The sequence below is a fragment of the Neolamprologus brichardi genome, chromosome 7 (genome assembly GCF_056152115.1).
Source record: "Neolamprologus brichardi isolate AB-2024 chromosome 7, ASM5615211v1, whole genome shotgun sequence".
NCBI classification, from domain to species: domain Eukaryota; kingdom Metazoa; phylum Chordata; class Actinopteri; order Cichliformes; family Cichlidae; genus Neolamprologus; species Neolamprologus brichardi.
The window spans coordinates 5,839,155-5,858,420 of NC_142110.1; the positions used below are offsets into that span (position 1 = coordinate 5,839,155).

Genomic DNA, 19,266 nt, shown 5'->3' on the forward strand with positions numbered 1-19,266 from the left:
TAGGACAGCTTGACATTTTTAATCAGGTGGTACACACTGTAAAAAGTTTGAGAAACACTGATAAGTGTATGTGTGCTTTCGGAAAACATTTAAAGCTGCTGTACAGAATCTTTGAAAGCTTAAAATATTTTTAGAATATAAACAGAGCATCTGCTTCTCTTTACAGCTCCTCACTCCACCAGGGCTGTTTGGCACTTTCTGATAGTGTGCAAATGTGGTGTACGTACTGCGGCAGTCATACAGACAACTGGACAGTCCAAAAGTTGGCCTGCCTATTACTGGCTGAGGTTTTAGTAGAGTTGTGGCTGAACCACATAAAAATATATCATTAATTTTAATCTCTCCAATCAATTATAATGTTATGTTGGAATGTTGTTAAAGAGGGTAAAAACGTTTCAACCCAGTTTGTTTTGTAGATTCTGTTTAGCAGCTTTAATATAGGGAGAACACAACTTCCTGATTGTGCGAGTAAAATTAGTTTTTTTTTTCTCTTTGTCAGTTTAACAGTTTCTGTTGTGCCTGTCACTGTTCCCTGTGTGTTTTCTTACCTGCTTCTTCCTGACCTTGTACTTTCTCCTCACGTTCCCCTCTTTCCTCTCTCCCTCTTTGGACTGACAATCATACACAAATAGATTCAATTAGGTGAAAAATTACATTAATATGAAAAGAAATTCTATTAAGATCACTAACTAAAAGTCCTCTCTCAGTCTACTTTCAACCAAAAGGCAAATAACCAAACCACATGAACATCTAATAAAAGATATAAACATTTAAACACTGATCCAACATTATTCTTGATTGACAGATCATTTGATTTTACACTTTTACCTGAATGTGGCTCCTTTTTTTGAAAAAAACTTCCTTATATCCATTATGAACCTGGCTGTCTCTCTGTACACACACACACACACACACACACACACACACACATACAACAGGAGTTATAAGGTTAATGGACATCCAGTCAGTTAGCTAGTTAGTATCCATTTCAAACAGGACAGTGGTAACCAACAGTAGGCTGCGGACAATTAAGTTTTAGATTTTAAATAGGCTGTATACATTTCAAATGTAGCTGATTTTACTACAGAGCAGGACGGATTGTAGGGTAGCAAACATTGTCGGAAAACACGTTTTCAACACTGCAGGTTACCTGGTGTAATGCTTTTCAGCTAAAAAGAATCATGGTCTGACTCCTACCTAACTATATAAAGAGTAACTGAAAGTTAAATGCAGCTAATATGTCCTGTTTTAAGCCAGGCACTTACACCTCCGCTCCGCTGCGTCTCAGCCACCATCGCTCTGGCAGCAACGGCGCTAGAGCCAGAGCAGGGGAGAGGCGAGCTGGAACAAACCATTTTGGGAGGGGGGGTTATCTATACTTTTGTTGTTAAAATGTTACGTCTCAAACAAGTACAGTACTGTATGCTTTTTATATTTTTAGTAGTGTGTCACACAAACAGCAAATATTGTCAAAAAAAAAAGTAAGAAATCTTTGGGGGTGCTTTGATTCATTTTGGGGGTGCTGAAGCACCCCCAAAAATGGGCTAAAATCGCCCCTGTCCACACGTAAAGGCAGAAATGAAGGAAAACGCTGCTAGGAACATGCCAAAGCAGCAGGTGGCGCTATATTCCTAACCGTGTAGAAATGTTGGCCAATCAGAAGTCTAGAAGCCTCGGTGGGAAATAGTAAACAAAGCTGGGGCATAGAAGCAGAACCAAGTGGTATGTGTGGAGGGACAGTAACTGTGTGTGTATTTGTAAGCATTTAAACACTGCAGAGAGAACAATTAACAGTAACAGTATTGTAGAAATTCATTTCACCGAAACAATAACGTGGCGCATAGTGTGACGTCAGAAAAAGGCGCACACGTTTGACGCTGCGGTTTTTCTCGTCCACATGTAAATGCAAAAACGGAGTTTTAGAAAATATCCACCCTGGCCGGAGTTTTTAGAAATCTCAGTTTTCAGTGACCGAAAACGCCGTTTACGTGTGGACGAAAGGTGCAAACGCATAGAAAAATTGTTTTCAAAAATACCCGGGTACATGTGGACATATAAAACGGGAAACAGGCATGGAAACTAAACAGTGACAAAATGATCAACACTGAGTACACTGAGAAAAATTTTAAACTTCTTTCTGCCTGTTCCCTTTAAACAAACAATTGTGCAAGCTGAATAAAACTGTATATGTATATTCCATTTCATGTATTAGAATTCTGTTTAGAAACAGATTGTTTTTAATTTGTATGTAACTATTTGATTAGTTCAGAGTTTTCACACTTGTTGCGCTCACTGAGTCATTCATGTCTGGTACTTCATTGCTTTGGTCTTTTCTAGTAAATCCAAATTACCTGCACACCCATTTTTATTCATTTTTCTTTATGTAGCTGCAGTGTGAACAAGGGGCTGGGTTTTTTGTCATGCACATTTGCCTTGATTTGATACCTGTGTGATTTTTAGTGTGACAAACTAGTTTCCCCTCAGAGCACACATTGAATCGCTGTAGACACAATCACTACAACATCCCCGTAATTGCTATGGATATTGGACTCATTTGTCTATTGGAAATGTCTGGTCTAAGAGACTTTGGTTAATGTATAATTCAACTGAGAAAATTAAACACCCCGTCTCTGTATCCACCTCTTCATCTCCCTTTGAATGTTGTCCCTTCATCCCCAGGCAAAACAAGATGATATGACGTGGAGAAACAAGCCACTGTTTTCGTGTCACTGACTGGGAATGGAAAGTGGCATTTATCCTCTAGAATGTAAATGTTTAGCTCTGTTTACTTGTCAATTGAAATAAGAGTATAATCATTCATGGGCTTAAATCTTTGTTTTCATGGTTTTTAGTGTTTTACTTAGTTTTTTGGCTGTCTGCATCCTGGTCAGCTTTCATTTTATGAAGTTTGTGCAACAGTATCAGCAAAGCATCAACATACCAGCAGTCCTTTGTTTCTGCTGTGCTCTGCTGGGGAGATATTTGTTCAGAGCCTGTCAGGAGTCTCTCCTTGATGCTCTGCTGCCAGGCGCTTGTCAATGGGCAGCGCCACAGCTCCACAGTACTTTCAATTACTGCCAGTGTTAAAATTCACGCTTTCTCTCTTCCGACCAAAGCAACTTTTCTTGCATCTCATCAGTATAGGCAATATTTCCTTTCCTTTCACCTCACATATGATCGCTCTGCTTCCAACGCACTCGTGTCATTATTAAAATTAGATCTTTCATTGTTAGCATTTAAAACATTTACAGGAAATTATGAAGGCTACTCCAGGAAAACTAAAACATGTGGTGTAGACACAAAATATGTTTAAAAATTAAATACATTTGTTTAAAAGTCATGTTATGTGTAACAAAAAATGAAACCTGCACTATTTAATACATTTCCATGAGACTCGTATTCGTATTAATATTATCCTTTTTGGCTTGTTAGCAACCTGTCAGTCTCAGTGCAGTCGTAGTTGCTACGGGCAAACGGTTGTCTGGCAACAGAAACACAGTCAGGTCAATGAAAGCACCTGTGCTTTGTTCTGGCTTTCATTCAAACTTGTAACAAATGGTTTGTCAGGTTTATTAATTATCGTCCTAATAGGAAGAATTACGTCTGTTTCTTTTACGTCAGTAATAAAAACCAAGCTGTCTCGTACTATATAAGGACCTGAAAAGAATGCACAGCGTGATTTCAGAGCTATTTTCCTAATGCATATAATAGGGCCTGCTTACCACAGCCTTTTTCTTGAGCTGCTTTCGTCTCCATCCATTTATGATTAAATTATAACCCTGGGCAGTTAACAAAGGACACATAAAAACAAACAAGCCTTCCTAAGATAATATATTATTTACCATCCTCCATCTCTGTTCGAGCCTTGACCCATTTCTCAGTGCTTTCTGTCTGACAGTTCGACTTGGACAACAATCAATGTATGTTATTGTAACCACTCATGTTACATCATATTAGGTCATTTGCATATTTAAACAAGTAATTATTTAAAATTGAATGACAAAAATTACATGGTGGGATGACAGGTGTTTACTTTAATTACACAAGTATTATGTAGAAGTAGTAATGTTTAATAGGCATTGATCTGTAAATAACTGGATATGAGTAACTTTAGCCTATTATATTATATCAGAATAATTATAAGAAACTTAGTTTTAAATAGCATTAATATCACTTTGACCTTCAGATCAATCTTTTGAACTCAAAGAAGAGGTCAGAGGTTAAATGTGGCATGACGGTGCTTTTTATATGTTGACAGTACACACCACAGTTAGGTTTTTAATCAATTTTCAACCAATAAATCATTGAGTTAATCTTGAAGACCTCGTTAGATGTAAACCAAATTTTCATGGATTGTTTATGTGACTCCATTCTACACCTCTACAAAGTTTTATCAGAATACATGTAAAACTTTTCGAGCTAATGTATTTATAGGCAGAATGATGCCTATGAATACAAATTCTACCAAAAACATTAAATCCTTGGTGGAGCTAAGATTTGCAAATCTCATAAACCAATATTTAATTTACAATAGAATATAGAAAACATATCACATGTTTAAACTGCTACATTTTACTACTTCATGAAAAATGTTAGCTCATTTGGAGTTTGATGACAGAAACATGTCTACACACACCCAACTCTGGAACACGGGGCAACGGAAAGCTGGAATAGGAAACTGTGCTCAAAAGAAACAGCTGGAGGAACATTTTGCAGAGGATTAGGTTAACTGGCAACAGGTCAGCAACATGTTAGAGTATAAAATAGTATCTTAGAGAGGCAGAGTTAGTACTATAGATGGGTCTGAGGATCACCAGTCTGCAAAACACTGTGTCTACTAATTGTGTGCCAACTTCAGGATAATGTTCCTTGACATAAAATTGCAAAGACGTTGAATGTCTCATCTTCTGCAGTACATAATAACATCAAAAGATAAGGAGAAACTGAAAAATCTCTCTGCACAAGGGACAAGGCCGAAAATCAATATGGGACAACAGATCCTGTGATCTTCAGGCCATCAGGCAGCACTGCATTAAAAACAGCCATGATCCTGTTGTGGAAATCACTGCGTGGGCTCAGGGTCACTTCCAGAAATCGCTGTCTATGAGCAAATTCACTGTGCCATCCACCAATGCTGGTTAAAGCTCCATCATGTAAAGCTCGCTTAAAATGTCAAATGAATTGAAATTTGAAATTCTTTTTTGAAAACATGATCGTCACATCTTCCTTGACTAAAGAAGAGTTGTTATCAGCAGTCACTTCAAAAGCCTGTGTATTAGTGCCTATGGAATTGGCAACTTGCACATCTGGTTAAGGCACCATCAGTGCTGAAAGTTATATACAGGTTTTAGAGCAGCATATACTCCAATCAAGAGTGCGTTTTTCTTTAGGGAAGTCCTTGCATATTTCAGCAAGACGCTGCTAAACTGAATAGTCCAACTGTTACAAGAGAATGGCTTTGTAGTAGATGAGTGCCGAACTGGCTTTGCATGCATTCAAGAATACATCATGAAATGAAAAATTATGACAAAGAAGACCCAGGACTGTTGAGCAGCGAAAAGAATGGGATAACATTCATCCTCCAACAGTCCAGCAAACTGGTCTGCTAAGTTCCCAGATGGTTACAAACTGTTGTTAACAGAAAAGAGGATTAAACATAATAGTAATCTTTTTTTTTTAGATATGTTGCCACCATCAAATTTAAGTGAGCTAATATTTTTTTAATTTACAAATTTCATATGCTTCCTGTGGTTCATAAGATTTGCAAATCATTACGTTCTGTGTTTATTTTACACATCATCCCAACTTTTTTGGAATTGGGGTTGCAAATAACATCAGAGTAGTCCCGCTCTCTTCTTGCCTTTTCCCCTAAGGCAGGCTTCATCAGGCTTGTTAACATCTGTCTTGTTCTGCTGTGTACGACATGGAGGAAACGAGAGATGAGCTATACAAAGAACACAATGAACCTCTCTGTCCTCAGTCGAACAAATGGAAATTGACAACCTTTTAAATGTACCAAGGTGAGCTAGTACTAACATAAAAGTCATTATTCGCGAGAATAAATCAAACAAATAAAGTGATTAATTTCTGTTCATTTTATTTGACCGCAAATCTCAAGTGGTTTGTATGTAAACTTGAAGCGGTCAGTTATTTTCATTATGTCGTTTCTACTTATGTGTCACATTAACAAAACAACTTTTTAATCGATAGAGCGTTGAGCTCTGGTGCAACTGATTGAATTAAGGTAACAAATACAGCAGCCAGCAGTCAGTCTTCTCAGAAGCAATAAACTCCTAATCATTGAATGATAAAAACAAATAGCAAAAGCTGTGTGTGTTATTCGGTTTGGTATCAAACCACACACTAAGAAGGATTAAAACCCTCTTTTGATCATCAGATTGAAAACAGAAGCAAACCTTTATATATCAGTCGGTGGTCTAGCCTGTGTGAAACAACACTGCCTGTTGTTCATTGTCATTTTGTTTCCACTCTTGGTACTTTTTATTATTTCCCCTTGGATATTGATTTTTTTCCTCCCCCTTTCCTTTGAACTTGCAGAGCTAGTGAGCGCACCTCTGCTTTTTCCTGCTGTTTCCCGTCAAAGGTGTTTTAAAGTAAACACACCTGTACACACAAGACACACTACATTTACGCTTTCATAAAAGATGCTGTGTGTCTCCGCACATGCACACGCACACTCGCTGGGTTGGAGGAATTCATTAGCAAATATATGAGGTCAGCCGATGAACAGAAGTTCACATATTTAGAAAACGGGCCCTGCAGGGGCACAAGTGTTGTGTGCCTCATCATCACTTAAGGCTGATGACACATCAGCGGCGCTGTGCTCCACTGAGCTCTGGAAAGGGTTGTGTTGACATTCTTCCTAAACGCGCTGCTGAAACGCGCTCCGAGCCACGAGTCAAAGCATCAACTGTCATTGTCTCTCATTTTAAATTTCACAACATCTTTCGCTTGCAGCTTTGACCTGTAAAGCTGAGCCATTTTGAATTGCATTTCTTTGGCGAAAAACAAACGTGTCTGTTGTTTTTTTTGTTGTTTTTCATTATGCAGCTACGCAGTTACAGCCTACAGTGAAACAAAGTGGCGAGACGCAGAAAAGGAGCTCCAAAATAAGACTGTGACATGTGATTAAAAGTAATGTGAAAAAGGAAGTAAACCTTGAAATAGGATTGATTTATGTATTTTTTAGTGTTGAATGGATGATCACTCGAGCTTTGCTGTGTGTTCTGGCATGTAAGAATAACAAAGGTTGGCTGCATTTTACACTGAATATGTGGTGTCCGCTTTTTTTTTTGTCCCTCCTGGAGTTGGGTTGTGGAGCCTTCTGGCTTGACCTTGAAGACGATCACCCTGAAATGACAGCAAGATAGTGAAGCCTTTGCTGGCCTGCTGGGCCACCCCCTGGTGCTTTTCTGCATGATGTTACCCTGTGTCCTTATTTATTGTTCTTCAATGCACTACATGCACGTCTGCAGTTATGTGTGTTTCTGAAACAATGCTTTATTGGCGTGTATCACTTGCATACAGTAAACAGTGCTGTGAAAAAGCATTTGCTGCCTTTCTGATTTTGTACTTTTTGTATATATGTCACATTTAAAAGTTTTAGATCCACAATATATTTTAATAATAGATAAATATAACCCGAAGAAATACAAAGTGCTGTTTTTAAATGGTGATTTTATGTTTTAAGGGAAAAAAATATTCAACCCTCTAGTGTGTCTGAATTAAAACACTTCTGCAAAGGAGAGTGGGCCGAAAACTTCTCCACAGCCTTGTCAAAGACTCATTGGTAGTTATCGGAAATGCTTGACGCTTGCAGTTCTTGCTGCCAAAGGTGGCAGAACCAGTTATTAGGTTAAATAATAATAATAGTGGATTGGATTTATATAGTGCTTTTCAAGGCACCCAAAGCGCTTTACAATGCCACTATTCATTCACTCTCACACACTGGTGGAAGCAAGCTACGGTTATAGCCACAGCTGCCCTGGGGCAGACTGACAGAAGCGAGGCTGCCATGTCGCGCCATCGGCCCCTCTGGCCAACACTAGTAGGCGGTAGGGTAAGTGTCTTGCCCAAGGACACAACGACCAGGACAGAGAGCACAGGGATCGAACCGGCGACCTTCCGGTTACAAATACGCTTCCCAACCCCCTGAGCCACAGTCGCCCCATAAAGTAATAAGTGGTAAATGGACTGGTACTTATATGCACTTTTCTACTCAATTTGACCACTCGAAGTGCTTTCTTACTCCAAATCTCATTCACACGAATGCTTTTTTTTCTAGGCCTAAGCACTTTTAACTTTCAACTTGGGGTTCTGCATCCTGCCCGAGGATACGTCAACATCCAGGTTCTAGGAGCCAACTTTATTTAAAAGCTGAGTTTTTATTTATCTGGGTTAATTTTGCCAAATATGTGACAAATAACCAGAAAAAAAGGAACAAATATGGTAGAGGGAGAAACACTGTAGACGTTGTAAATGCCTTTCAAATTTCAGAAGTTGGTGCTACACTCAGCGCTTCATTTGTGATAAAATGCCCTAAAATCCAAAACAGTGTGCATTTATTTATGCCGTGCATACACTGGGGGCATTTGCATAAGCCCGAGGAGGGTGTTTATATTTGTATTCTCAAGCTGAGGGTTGGAAAATGACCTGTCTCCTGTGATTATATCCTTGGTAACTAGAAGTGACGAGGTAATTGTGAAATCTATTTAAAAGAATTGTAGCTTGCCTCTCTGTCTCTTTCTCATCCCCTTTTTATTTCTCTCTCTCGCTGCTGTTTTCAGGTCATTACTACATCGTTTTTCTACACCTACTCATCCCCGTCTTATCCATACAGCCATGTTGTCTCTTTGTTCGTGGTCTATTTTCTTTGTTTGTTGTTCTCCTCTCGTTTCCTTTCCTTGCTTACACCTTTTGTAAGGATGTATATGTCCTACATTCTTTATTCTGTTTCCTCTTCTGTCTCCAACTATGTGTGTTTATACAAAACCCCCGCTTCAGATCGATCCTGTGATGTTGTTGAGATCAATAACACAGAGTGTCACAGCTCAGGCAGCAAAGAGTGATGGACGATTTCTGCTCGCCGTATACTTTGAACATGTTGGCATTTACTTTTCTCGCTCAGTCCCTTTTCTCTCACTCTCTGCTCTCACACGCAGTGGCGTCCGTTCCTGCCTGGTCTGAAATATGAAGTGATAGACTCGGCCTACATCTCCCTCTACACAGGTAAGAGCAATTCATCAAATTCGTGTCATCTTGTCGTGGAATCTAATCATTTCATGATTAATTTTTTGTATTTATTGGCATTTACACACTGGACTTTGTTAATAGAAAATCTGCTGAAAATGCTCAGCTGAGAGCTTGCCAAAAGGAAAGGCTCAATCATGCCATAGAAACAACCTATTTAAACCAAAATGTTCTTCTGTGGGTTCACTGCAGATGTCAGTTTGAGAACACAGCATGTATTCCCTACGTGCGGCTAAAGAGAAGTTTCAGGATCTAATAGATGATCTATTTTCTTCCATAGGTGTCATTCTTAGCAGAAATGAGAACACTATCTCCAGAGTAGATGTCTAACCTTTATAGCTCCAAGAATAGTAATGTGTCACAAAGCTTCGGCATCGTTAACAGGGGGGAAATGCCAGCTGCACAGAAAACGATGTGTGGAGTTGTCATCTTGGGCAAAGCTGCAGTGTTATGTGGATGCATGCCAAATCCTGTCTTCTTGTTTATGACAAGCTGTGACAGAGAGGAATGAAGCCTCGTACCATATATGAGGTCACCTGCTGGATTCGAGCATTACCATCTCCTCATCTGTCTCCCACCCATCCCTTCTCCTCCCTCATGTCACTCTGCCTCCCTCAGTTGTTTTTTCCATTCACTCACTCTGGAAATTATTTAATGATCCTTCCTGTTTGAGCAAAAACATGCATCTCTTTGCTCTGGGACACCAGTTAAAGTTGTAGGACTTGTTGCATTGTATAAGTGGAATACTTGAATATATTTAGAGATATTTTCAAGCTATTTTTATGTCTTTCATTGTGCCACGCTTCTCTCTGCTCATGCGAGTGTTTTTCTGTCTATAGTATCAAAATAATTTTTTACTGGCACAACCCGAATTGGAAGCTCCATTTGTGTAATAATGCCACAGATTATGTTTTATAATTTAAGTGAAAAAACATCGAAGATGCAGTCAACTTAGTTAAGATAAGATAACTCTTTATTGTCATTGCACAGTCATACATAGTACAGTAGTACGATGAAATTGGAAAACTGTCCTACGTCGGCACTACATATAACACAACACGACACGATATGACACATCACAACGCAACACAAACAACACAACACAGTATATTAACTTAGGATTGAAATTGTTTTGGTAAGTTAAAAATAAAATGCACACAGGGCAAGTCCTACAGAATGAACTGAAACTTTTGTTGCCTCAAAATGAGGTGGTTTTGTGAACTTTATCACGTTAATTATGACAAGTTTACACCCTTTACAGCATTTTTATAATGAAATTAAATCCCATTAAGGCACTAGGAGTTTGGTTTGATAACTCCTTATAGTCTAAAACACAAGCAGTGTCAGTCAGCTGCACACTTTAAAAACAAAACAAAACAAAAAACCCAGTATAAACTACTGATTACTACAGTGTACAACCTGTTTTGTAAATTCCCTGTTAACATCTGAATTCTATCTTAAATTGCTCATCTTTTTTAACTATATTTAAGAAAATGTAAGTACAAGTTGATATTAACTTAGTAATAAAAAAGAAGAAGTGTATGTGTATTGCACATTAATTATTATTGCTATTGTTTTAAACATTGTTACCTCCCCCCTAAAAAAGTCCAGGGAGGTAGCCAATCAGGTCAGCTATTTGCATTGATCAGGGCTGTTGCCCTGTTGTAAAAGCTGTCCTTGAGTCTATTTGTTCAGGACCTCAGCAGCCTGAACCTCCTGCCAGACGGCAGCAGCTTAAACACCCGGTGTCCTGGGTGTGTGCAGTCCTGTAGGATGCTGCGTGCCCTCCTGAGACAGCGAGTGCTGTACAGATCCTTCAGGGAGGGAAGAGGATGTCCAATGATTTTTTTGGGCCATATTGATGACCCTCTGGAGTGCCTTTCTGTGTGCTGTGGTGCAGCTGGAGAACCACACACCAATGCAATATGTCAGCACACTTTCAATGGAGCAGCGGTAGAAGACGGTCAGCAGCTCCTTCTTCAGGTCCATTTTTCTGAGGATTCTCAGAAAGTGGAGACGCTGTTGGGCCTTCTTTAAGACCGCAGAGGTGTTAGAGCTCCGTTGGAGGTCTGTGTCTATGTTGCTATAAATGTGTAAAGTTAAACAAGCATTTTTTCTTTGGTTTCCTTTGTTTTTGTCGCAAAGATCCATCTCAGTATCTCTGCTGCACATAAATGAATGCTGTGGTTTTGATAATAATACAAATATATGAAAAATGATGCAAATTTTTCACAGGAAGAAAAAGAGGTTCCATTGTTTTGCTGATCAACGAGCCCATTAGTCAACATTTGCGAGACTTGTGTGTAGTAAAAACCAGCAATGTGATCAACAGATATCTTATTGTTTGGGGAAAAAAGAGAGAAAGATGGTGGACACAATTCACCCTCCTGAGGATAAAAATTATGCTGACCACCCTGCTAATTATAAAGCACTTCTCCCATCAGGCATTGCCACTGACGTGCCATTAATCACGCGTGCGCTCTCCTCCTACCCTGTTATCGATCGGTATAATTATGACTCGGCTCTGTTCTGCTTTTGTTTGCTTCAACTTTTTTCCGATCCTTCACTTCAGCTTTTGTTAGTGTTCTCCTCCTCTTCCTCTGCTTCCTTTGTGCCATCTCCCCTCTGCTTCTCCTTCTGTCTCTTCCTTCCTCAGTCGCCACCTCGTCATAGATGGTAGCGATTTTGCTGTAATTGTGACTCGAATCGTATCTTCTTTTAAACATTAAATATGAAATTTGTCCATTGTGAGGAGCATAAAAAAGGAAATGAGATAAAGAATCTTCCTCTTTTCCGCTGACTCTAACTTAATGTCTCTTCACTGCTTTTCTTTCCAGATGAGTCCAATCTGAAGATGAACAGTGTGGACCACATCCCTCAGACCTTGGCCAGTCACATCCGTCTCCCAGTGGAGACACAGCCTCAGGGTCTGGAGGGAGGCCGTACCATCCTGCATGGAGCTGATATGCTGAAGCCGGATCCCAGGGACACCTTCTATAGCAGTAAATCTGCCATTCATCATTTCAGGCTCTTTCTCTGTCTTCATCCTGATTTTCTGGCCTGTCGTTTTCTCTAAATGCCTGATTGTCTGGCTCGATTGTCTGCAGCTGTCATCTTAGCTGTATTCAGACTGTAATTTCATCCAGTAGGCTGTGTTCCATTTTTTCTGGATTTTCCTGCTTTTTTTTCGTCACTCACCTATCTGACTCTTAGATTTTTATTTATTCATTTATTTATTTATTAAAGTGTTCTATACACACGTTGGTTTGGCCTAGTTGTTGAATAACTGCCTGCCTCTTCCTCTTTCTGTCACTCTCTCTCTTCTCAGCCCCTATGATTGATCCCTCTCGACTGGAAAACGTTCTTCCGGCCTGTCTTTACTCTCCAACCTATGTAGTCAAAGATTTCCCCATTGCCAGATACCAGGGCCTGCAGTTCGTAAGTCACTTTCCATCTGGGTCACAAAAAGAGTGATGCTTTTGTTCGAATCAGCTTTTATTTTTCGACAGTCAGCTGTTGCTAAAAGTAGACTAGCGGGGTCATCAGAAATGTGACCAGATATGGTAGTGGCCCTTAAAAAGTATTCCCAGTGTAACATCCCGATCAATTGCGCAGGAAACAGAGAAACAGAGAAGCTACATCTGTGCTGATTTGGATATCGCCACTGCATCTCTCCCTTTGTGTCAGGCACAGCATGAACAAAGTGGAGGACAGTGTTGAGCACTGCTCCCCCCTTTAGGGCAGCACAGGTTACTGCAACATCTGCAAAAATGAACGATAACTGGTATGAGAGAGAGATGCAAGTTACACAGCAAATCCATTTCAGATTAGACAAGAATGACCTTATCAAAATGCAGCATTACATAAAGTGACTGGTTGTAATTAAACACTGTCACAAAGTGCACATAGTTTAAACTTTTCCTTAGGGCTGCACGATTTTTTGGCTTAGAATTGAGATCACGATTCTCTCACGATTTTCTTTTCCAGTATAAATATTTATTGCGCTTATTAACTGCACATCAACTTCGTAACAGTTGAGACTGAACATAAAAACAATAAATAAACATAAAAACAACAAATGTCTTTGGTTGTTGCCGAAAAATGTTGTACTGCTTGAAATTCCGTCTCCACCATTGCTCGACACTGCGTGTATAGAGCAGGTAGTGCAACAATAGGAAAATAGTTGCGGGACGGCACTGTGTAGCGTTTGTCTAGGGTGTTGATCATTTTCCTAAATCCCTCGTTTTGCACAGTGTTGATGGAGCCATATCTTTGGTCAGGTGATAAGTAATAGCCTCCGTAATTTCTTTGTGCCTGCGGGAGTTTGACGGGTATAGGGAAGCGCTGTATAAGGTTCCCGTTATTGATGTTTGGGTGGTTGACCGGGACGGATTTTCTCCAGTCACTTTCTCGTCATCCCTGACGTGCTCTCAGTGTTGCCAACTCCTCAGTAAGGAAAATCGCTATTGGCTGTCCTAAAAGTCGCTAAATGACGTCATCGCCTAATTTGCATAATTGGTAATGCTAATGTAACTATAACCTATGTTGTTGGAGAGAGAAATAACATCGTGGAAGAGACATAAAGTGAGTAAAAAACGTCCTAAATGCATTTAGAATTTATTTAGAACTACAAATTAAATTTCCTTTAGCAATTATTGTTTTTTTTAATGTCACAATTCCAACCCTGCTCCTTTATCCGGGCTTCGACCGGCAAAAGTGACCCGAAATAGGCACTCTGGTGGAGTTACTTTGTGTGTGTGTGTTTATAAGTAGTTTTAAACCTTGTGATCCACAAAACAGCATAAGAGTAAAAGAAGAACTGACTGCGTTACAGCACCCGCTGCTCGTTGAGAGTAAAAGCGATATGCGCTTTCACGTCTTTTTTTCTAAAAAAAAAAGTTGCTAGGGGGTCTGAAAACTCGCTAAATATAGCGACAAAGTCGCTAAGTTGGCAACACTGCGTGCTCTCCGTTGTTTTTCCCTGCTAATTTTAGCATCACACGGCGCAGCTTCTGTATCACGTGGTACAAGGCTCCGCCCTTGTCATTTGTTGAGCAGGAAGAGTGAGCGCTTGTTTTTATGCAGATTACGTCCCGGATCAAAATGCGGTACAATGCGGGTTTTTTTTTTTTTTTTTAATTGTTGTTATTTAGAAATGAGATCGCACATAAGTATGAATCGAGATCGCGATTTTCTAACGATTAATCGTGCAGCCCTACTTTTCTTCCTATCACTGTTTTCTGAGGTGATTGCATTTCTGATTGACATGTCTCTGTTTATCAGGTCTATCTGTCTTTCGTCTACCCTAATGACTTCACGCGCCTCACCCACATGGAGCGAGAAAACAAGTGTTTCTACAGAGAGTCCCCTATCTACTTGGAGAAGTAAGGGCATTATTACTTTTATCTCTTAAGGAGGTATGGGAACATTTGTCTTTGTCTTGTATATATGAGCGCGTACACTGATTATGCAGAATAAGTGTTCAAGTGTCTGTGAATCTGATGGCAGTGATTCATGTGACCCCTCACTAAGAGATTAAGTGTATTATGCTGCAAGGCACATTGAAACTTCAACCTTCTGTTAATGCGTGTGGCCGTGTGTGTGTGTGCGCCTGTGCTGCCTCTTGTTTTGTCTGCCAGGTTTGGTTTCTACAAATATATGAAGATGGATGAGGAAGAAGATGACAGGCCGTTCTTCTTCCCGAACCCAGATGGTAACTAATAATGAGCAAACACGTGCACCCACCCGCACACGTATAGACTCTCATTCAACTTTAAGTCTCTTTCGTGTCCCCAGATTTCCTAGAGGAGGAGGAGGTGGTAGATACAGAGGATGAGGCAGAGATTGTTGGCACACAGTCACCCAAGAAGCCCTCCTATCCAAGCCAGACCAGCCATACTTCAAATCCCTCCTATCGGCAATCAAAGTCTGAGCCCACACCAGCTGGTCGAGACAAGGAGAAAGAGAAGGAGGATCCTAATGATGAAGAAGATGAGGGCCCAGTCAACAGTATCATACAGCACAGAGAAAGGAGGCGTTTTCCTCGCAGAGACAGACAGATGGATAGGGATTTGGACAGAGACTGGGGGAGAGATCATACAAGGGAGAATATGAGAAAGGACACGGGGAAGAGACTTGAAAACATCGAAGCGAGGGTTCTTCAGCCTGATATCGAAAGCGTGGTTGGGGGTCGCTCTCTGTCCTGGGTCCACACTGATTCTGCAGAACTAGACCCTGCCAGGAAAGGCGGAGGAACAGGTGGCGGAGAAGACAGGGGAGTTGACACACGGACTAAACTCAGCAAGTCTTCTCTTCTCTTTCCCCAAAAGTCGTCCCTCTCCGCCCTTGCTAGCCGAGCCAGGCAGATCCTCAGCAACTCTGCACATGGCAACAACCTCCACGATAGGCTTCCCGGGAGCAAAAAAGAGAAGAGGGAGGAGAACAAGATCTACATAACCAGGCCCAAGCCTGCAAGGGAGAGAGAGAAGGAGAGGGAGCAGCGGCGAGAGAGGCGGGACGAGAGGGCATCTCGCCACCCTAGAGAGGTTTTCCCAGGAGTCTTTTTGTATCAGACTGGAAAGACCACCAGGCTGGTAAACCTGGGTGCCAGGAGACGTGGTGGGGGAGGCGTAACAGGAAGTAGGAGTCTGATTAGTGCGCCTCAGCTCTGGCCTAACCCCCCTATAAAAGAAGGTAAGGCTTCTCCTCACAATGGAAGCACCAACACACACAATGAAAGTGTGGTAAAGTCTTCTAACAAGGCAGCAGGGGCAAAACAGCCAGAGAAAAGCAAAAGCAAAGGAGAGCACCGGGATTTAAAGACTACTATCATGGCCGACCCACCCAGTAAAGAACACCACCTAATCGAACCGTCCTCTCACCGCGGTCCCCCTCATCCCTCTGTTGCCCCACCAAGATTAAACTTTACAGACAACACAATCCAAGGTCAATCACGGGTTACTTCTTACCTGCGAACCTCAGAGATTACAGAGTCCCAGCAGCAGCCAGACCCCAACCCTCCAGATATCGACCAAGATGCAAACCACTCTAATCCTGATCCCGACCCCGAGCCAGAGCCAGAGGAGGGTGAAATGTCCGATTACAGCTACGAGGAGGTGGAGGCTCGGCCGGGTTGGGCAGAGGAGAGCATTAACTGGCAGAGGACTTTCTCAGTCAATCCGATGGACTTTGAGCTTCTGCGCTCTGACTGGAATGACTTGCGCTGTAATGTGTCTGGGAACCTGCAGCTAGCAGAGAGCGAGGTGGTGGACGTGCTGGCGCAGTACATGGAGAAACTCAATGAGCGCAATGGGGGGTAAGCATGGCGAAATGAAATAAAACAGAGAAGGTCTATGTTTCCCTGCGTCCTTGTTAGTTTAGGCGCGGTGCTTATGCAAATCGTTATATTAAGCAAAAGGTAATTTTGCTGCAACATATTGCTCATGTCCTGGTGCTTTGAAGTCTTGCTCTCAGTCTTCAGTATGCTGATTACAATTTTCTTCAATAGTGCAAACCTCGATGTTATTTGTGTGAAGTAGCTTCTCTGTTGTTATTTTCATCATCCGTGCTAAATTCAATGCGCCGCAGATAATGAGAATCAGCTTTTTGAAGTGGTTTGTACACACAAACAATAATTAATCCACTTGTGCCAATGATGTAAAACGTTGTGTTCTATATGTGCAACCTCTCTGTGTATTTTCAATATTTTCTGTCTGTCCGCTCTAGGATCTACACCCTGTTGCGAATTATCAACGTTGAAAAGCGGCGCGACTCGGCAAGAGGGAACCGGTACCTCGTGGAGCTGGAGCTTATGGAGAGAGGACGTAGCGTGGTACGCCTTTCAGAATACATTTACCTGCTGCTACACCGCAGCAAGCAGGGGGAGGAAAGTTTAGAGAACACAGACTCTGCCCCTGCCTCAGCACCGGCTTCGGCCCTTTCCACTGCCACTCCCAGCCTCACCACCCCACCGCCGCCTCCTCCTCCCACCAAGTCGTCTGGCCGAGCAGCAGCAACACCCTGGAGCACTGCATATGCTAAGCCCCTGCTATGCCAGCCGGTCATGCTCCAATGGAGGAAAGATGTCATGGTACACTTTGTGGTCCCAGGTGAGTCAAAAATTAATCCAGGTCAGATTCAGCATCCTTCAGATGAATAATTTATTTGCCTATACTTTCTTTGTTTTCTCAACTCGCTGTCCTTTTGCCTTTGGTATTGCTGTTCTTCAGTAAAAAACCAGGCTCGCTGGGTGCAGCAGTTCATCTCTGACATGGAGAATCTGCACCGGCAGACAAAGGATGACAATTTCAGCATCATCATTGTGGATTTTGAGAGCGAAGATATGGACGTGGAGCAGGCACTTCGAGAGAGCAGCGTGCCAAGGTGTGTGCATGCGACACGAGGAGCTGTGTGCTGTGACTTGTAATATTTTAAAGGCTGCCGCGCTTTATATATATTTGTGTTTTGGCAGATATGAGTATCTTAGGAGAGAAGGCAACTTTGAGCGCTCGGCAGGACTGCAGATGGGAGTGGACACTATTGAGGTCAGTGAAACAAGCGCACATAGAGAAGACGACAATATGTGAGCTGGCAGGCAAAAGCCACTCACTGAAGGTCAGACGCTTGCACGGACCGCATGACCTTTACTGGCTGATGGACAGGCAGAAAGAACACTCATGCATAATGAATGCATCACAGTGAGGTTGGTCTGTCATGGACTGTGGATCTCGCCCTTATCTCCAAGCCTCCTACTGCCTTCCTTGGCGCTCTCGCACAGAGTCCAGCTGTGGCTGACAGGGAATTCCTTAGACAAATAGCCGCATATCCTCTGTCATATGTATGCCATAGCTGTCACATCCACTCCCTCTCACAGGTTATTTGTGTGCATGTGCCCTTACACCATTCTGTGGCTGTCTCTGTCTCGCACGCATGCATAACCCACCCATGGGAGAATGGAGCAGCTGGAAGTCTGGACAGACGTTGATCCGTCAGTTGACTGTCAGTGCTGTCATGGTGGGATGACAGGACTGTCACTCATATCTAAATGACCTATGGGCTGTTGACGTGACGACAACCCACTCATGCCGAGCACAGACCTAAAGAGAGCTTCTGCTCTCGTTAATCCTAAAAGCCCGTGTAAAAAGCGGTAAAGCGCATGTGAACATCCGCTTGTCTTGCACCAGCTTACGCACACAAATCAGACGCTTCTTTTGCCCAGTTGAAGGAAGGATTTTGATATCATTTGGATGTAGCAAACATACTTGAGCGCTTCTTTGCATTTTCTCCCACAGGACAGTCACAGCATCGTATTCCTGTGTGACCTGCACATCCATTTCCCTCTCAACATCTTGGAAAGCATCAGGAAGCACTGCGTGGAGGGACGCCTTGCTTTTGCTCCCATTGTCATGAGACTCAGCTGTGGTAGTTCACCACAGGAGCCCGATGGTAACACACAAAAAATACACGTGTTACATATTAACAAAGGCTTAGTTTGAAGAAGCACTGAAAATCATTCCCCAGTTACGGTGATATATGTGATTTTTATTTTATATGTGTAGTAAATATACTTTTTGAAGCACAATCATGTGTAGGCATCAGATTTTCCTGTTGCTGCACCATCAAACTGTATGACTCAGTGCTTTTCTTTTGTCTCTAAGGTTACTGGGAGGTAAACGGCTTTGGCCTGTTTGGAATTTATAAATCTGATTTTGATAAAATTGGAGGGATGAACACGGAAGAATTCAAAGACCGCTGGGGTGGAGAGGATTGGGAACTGTTGGACAGGTAGCTCTGCAACATAAACACTCTCAAAGCATGTATGACAGAGTGAACAAACTAGTGAACATCTAATTTAACCTCAAAAGCTACGTAAAAGCAGTGCATGTTGTAAAAAAATGTCCCTGCGTTATGTAAAAGTTTATATTATTAGTAAAAGTGCAGCTCAGGAAGGGAAGATCAAAAGAAGCTTTAAAAAGCTGAACATTTATGTTTATAGCG

The 19,266-nt window shown here is 41.7% G+C and overlaps 1 protein-coding gene across 1 annotated transcript in view; it reads left to right on the plus strand.

Moving 5' to 3' along the window:
- b4galnt4a (beta-1,4-N-acetyl-galactosaminyltransferase 4a) overlaps positions 1 to 19,266 on the plus strand; it is a 178,464-nt gene that overhangs the window by 156,719 nt on the left and 2,479 nt on the right. Inside the window, exons 9-19 of the mRNA XM_087842937.1 lie at positions 9,183 to 9,249; positions 12,108 to 12,272; positions 12,599 to 12,708; positions 14,554 to 14,654; positions 14,910 to 14,983; positions 15,067 to 16,585; positions 16,996 to 17,378; positions 17,499 to 17,652; positions 17,741 to 17,813; positions 18,561 to 18,714; positions 18,927 to 19,053. Of these exons, the coding sequence (XP_087699063.1) occupies positions 9,183 to 9,249; positions 12,108 to 12,272; positions 12,599 to 12,708; positions 14,554 to 14,654; positions 14,910 to 14,983; positions 15,067 to 16,585; positions 16,996 to 17,378; positions 17,499 to 17,652; positions 17,741 to 17,813; positions 18,561 to 18,714; positions 18,927 to 19,053 (2,927 nt within the window). The remainder of the gene's footprint in view (positions 1 to 9,182; positions 9,250 to 12,107; positions 12,273 to 12,598; positions 12,709 to 14,553; positions 14,655 to 14,909; positions 14,984 to 15,066; positions 16,586 to 16,995; positions 17,379 to 17,498; positions 17,653 to 17,740; positions 17,814 to 18,560; positions 18,715 to 18,926; positions 19,054 to 19,266) is intronic.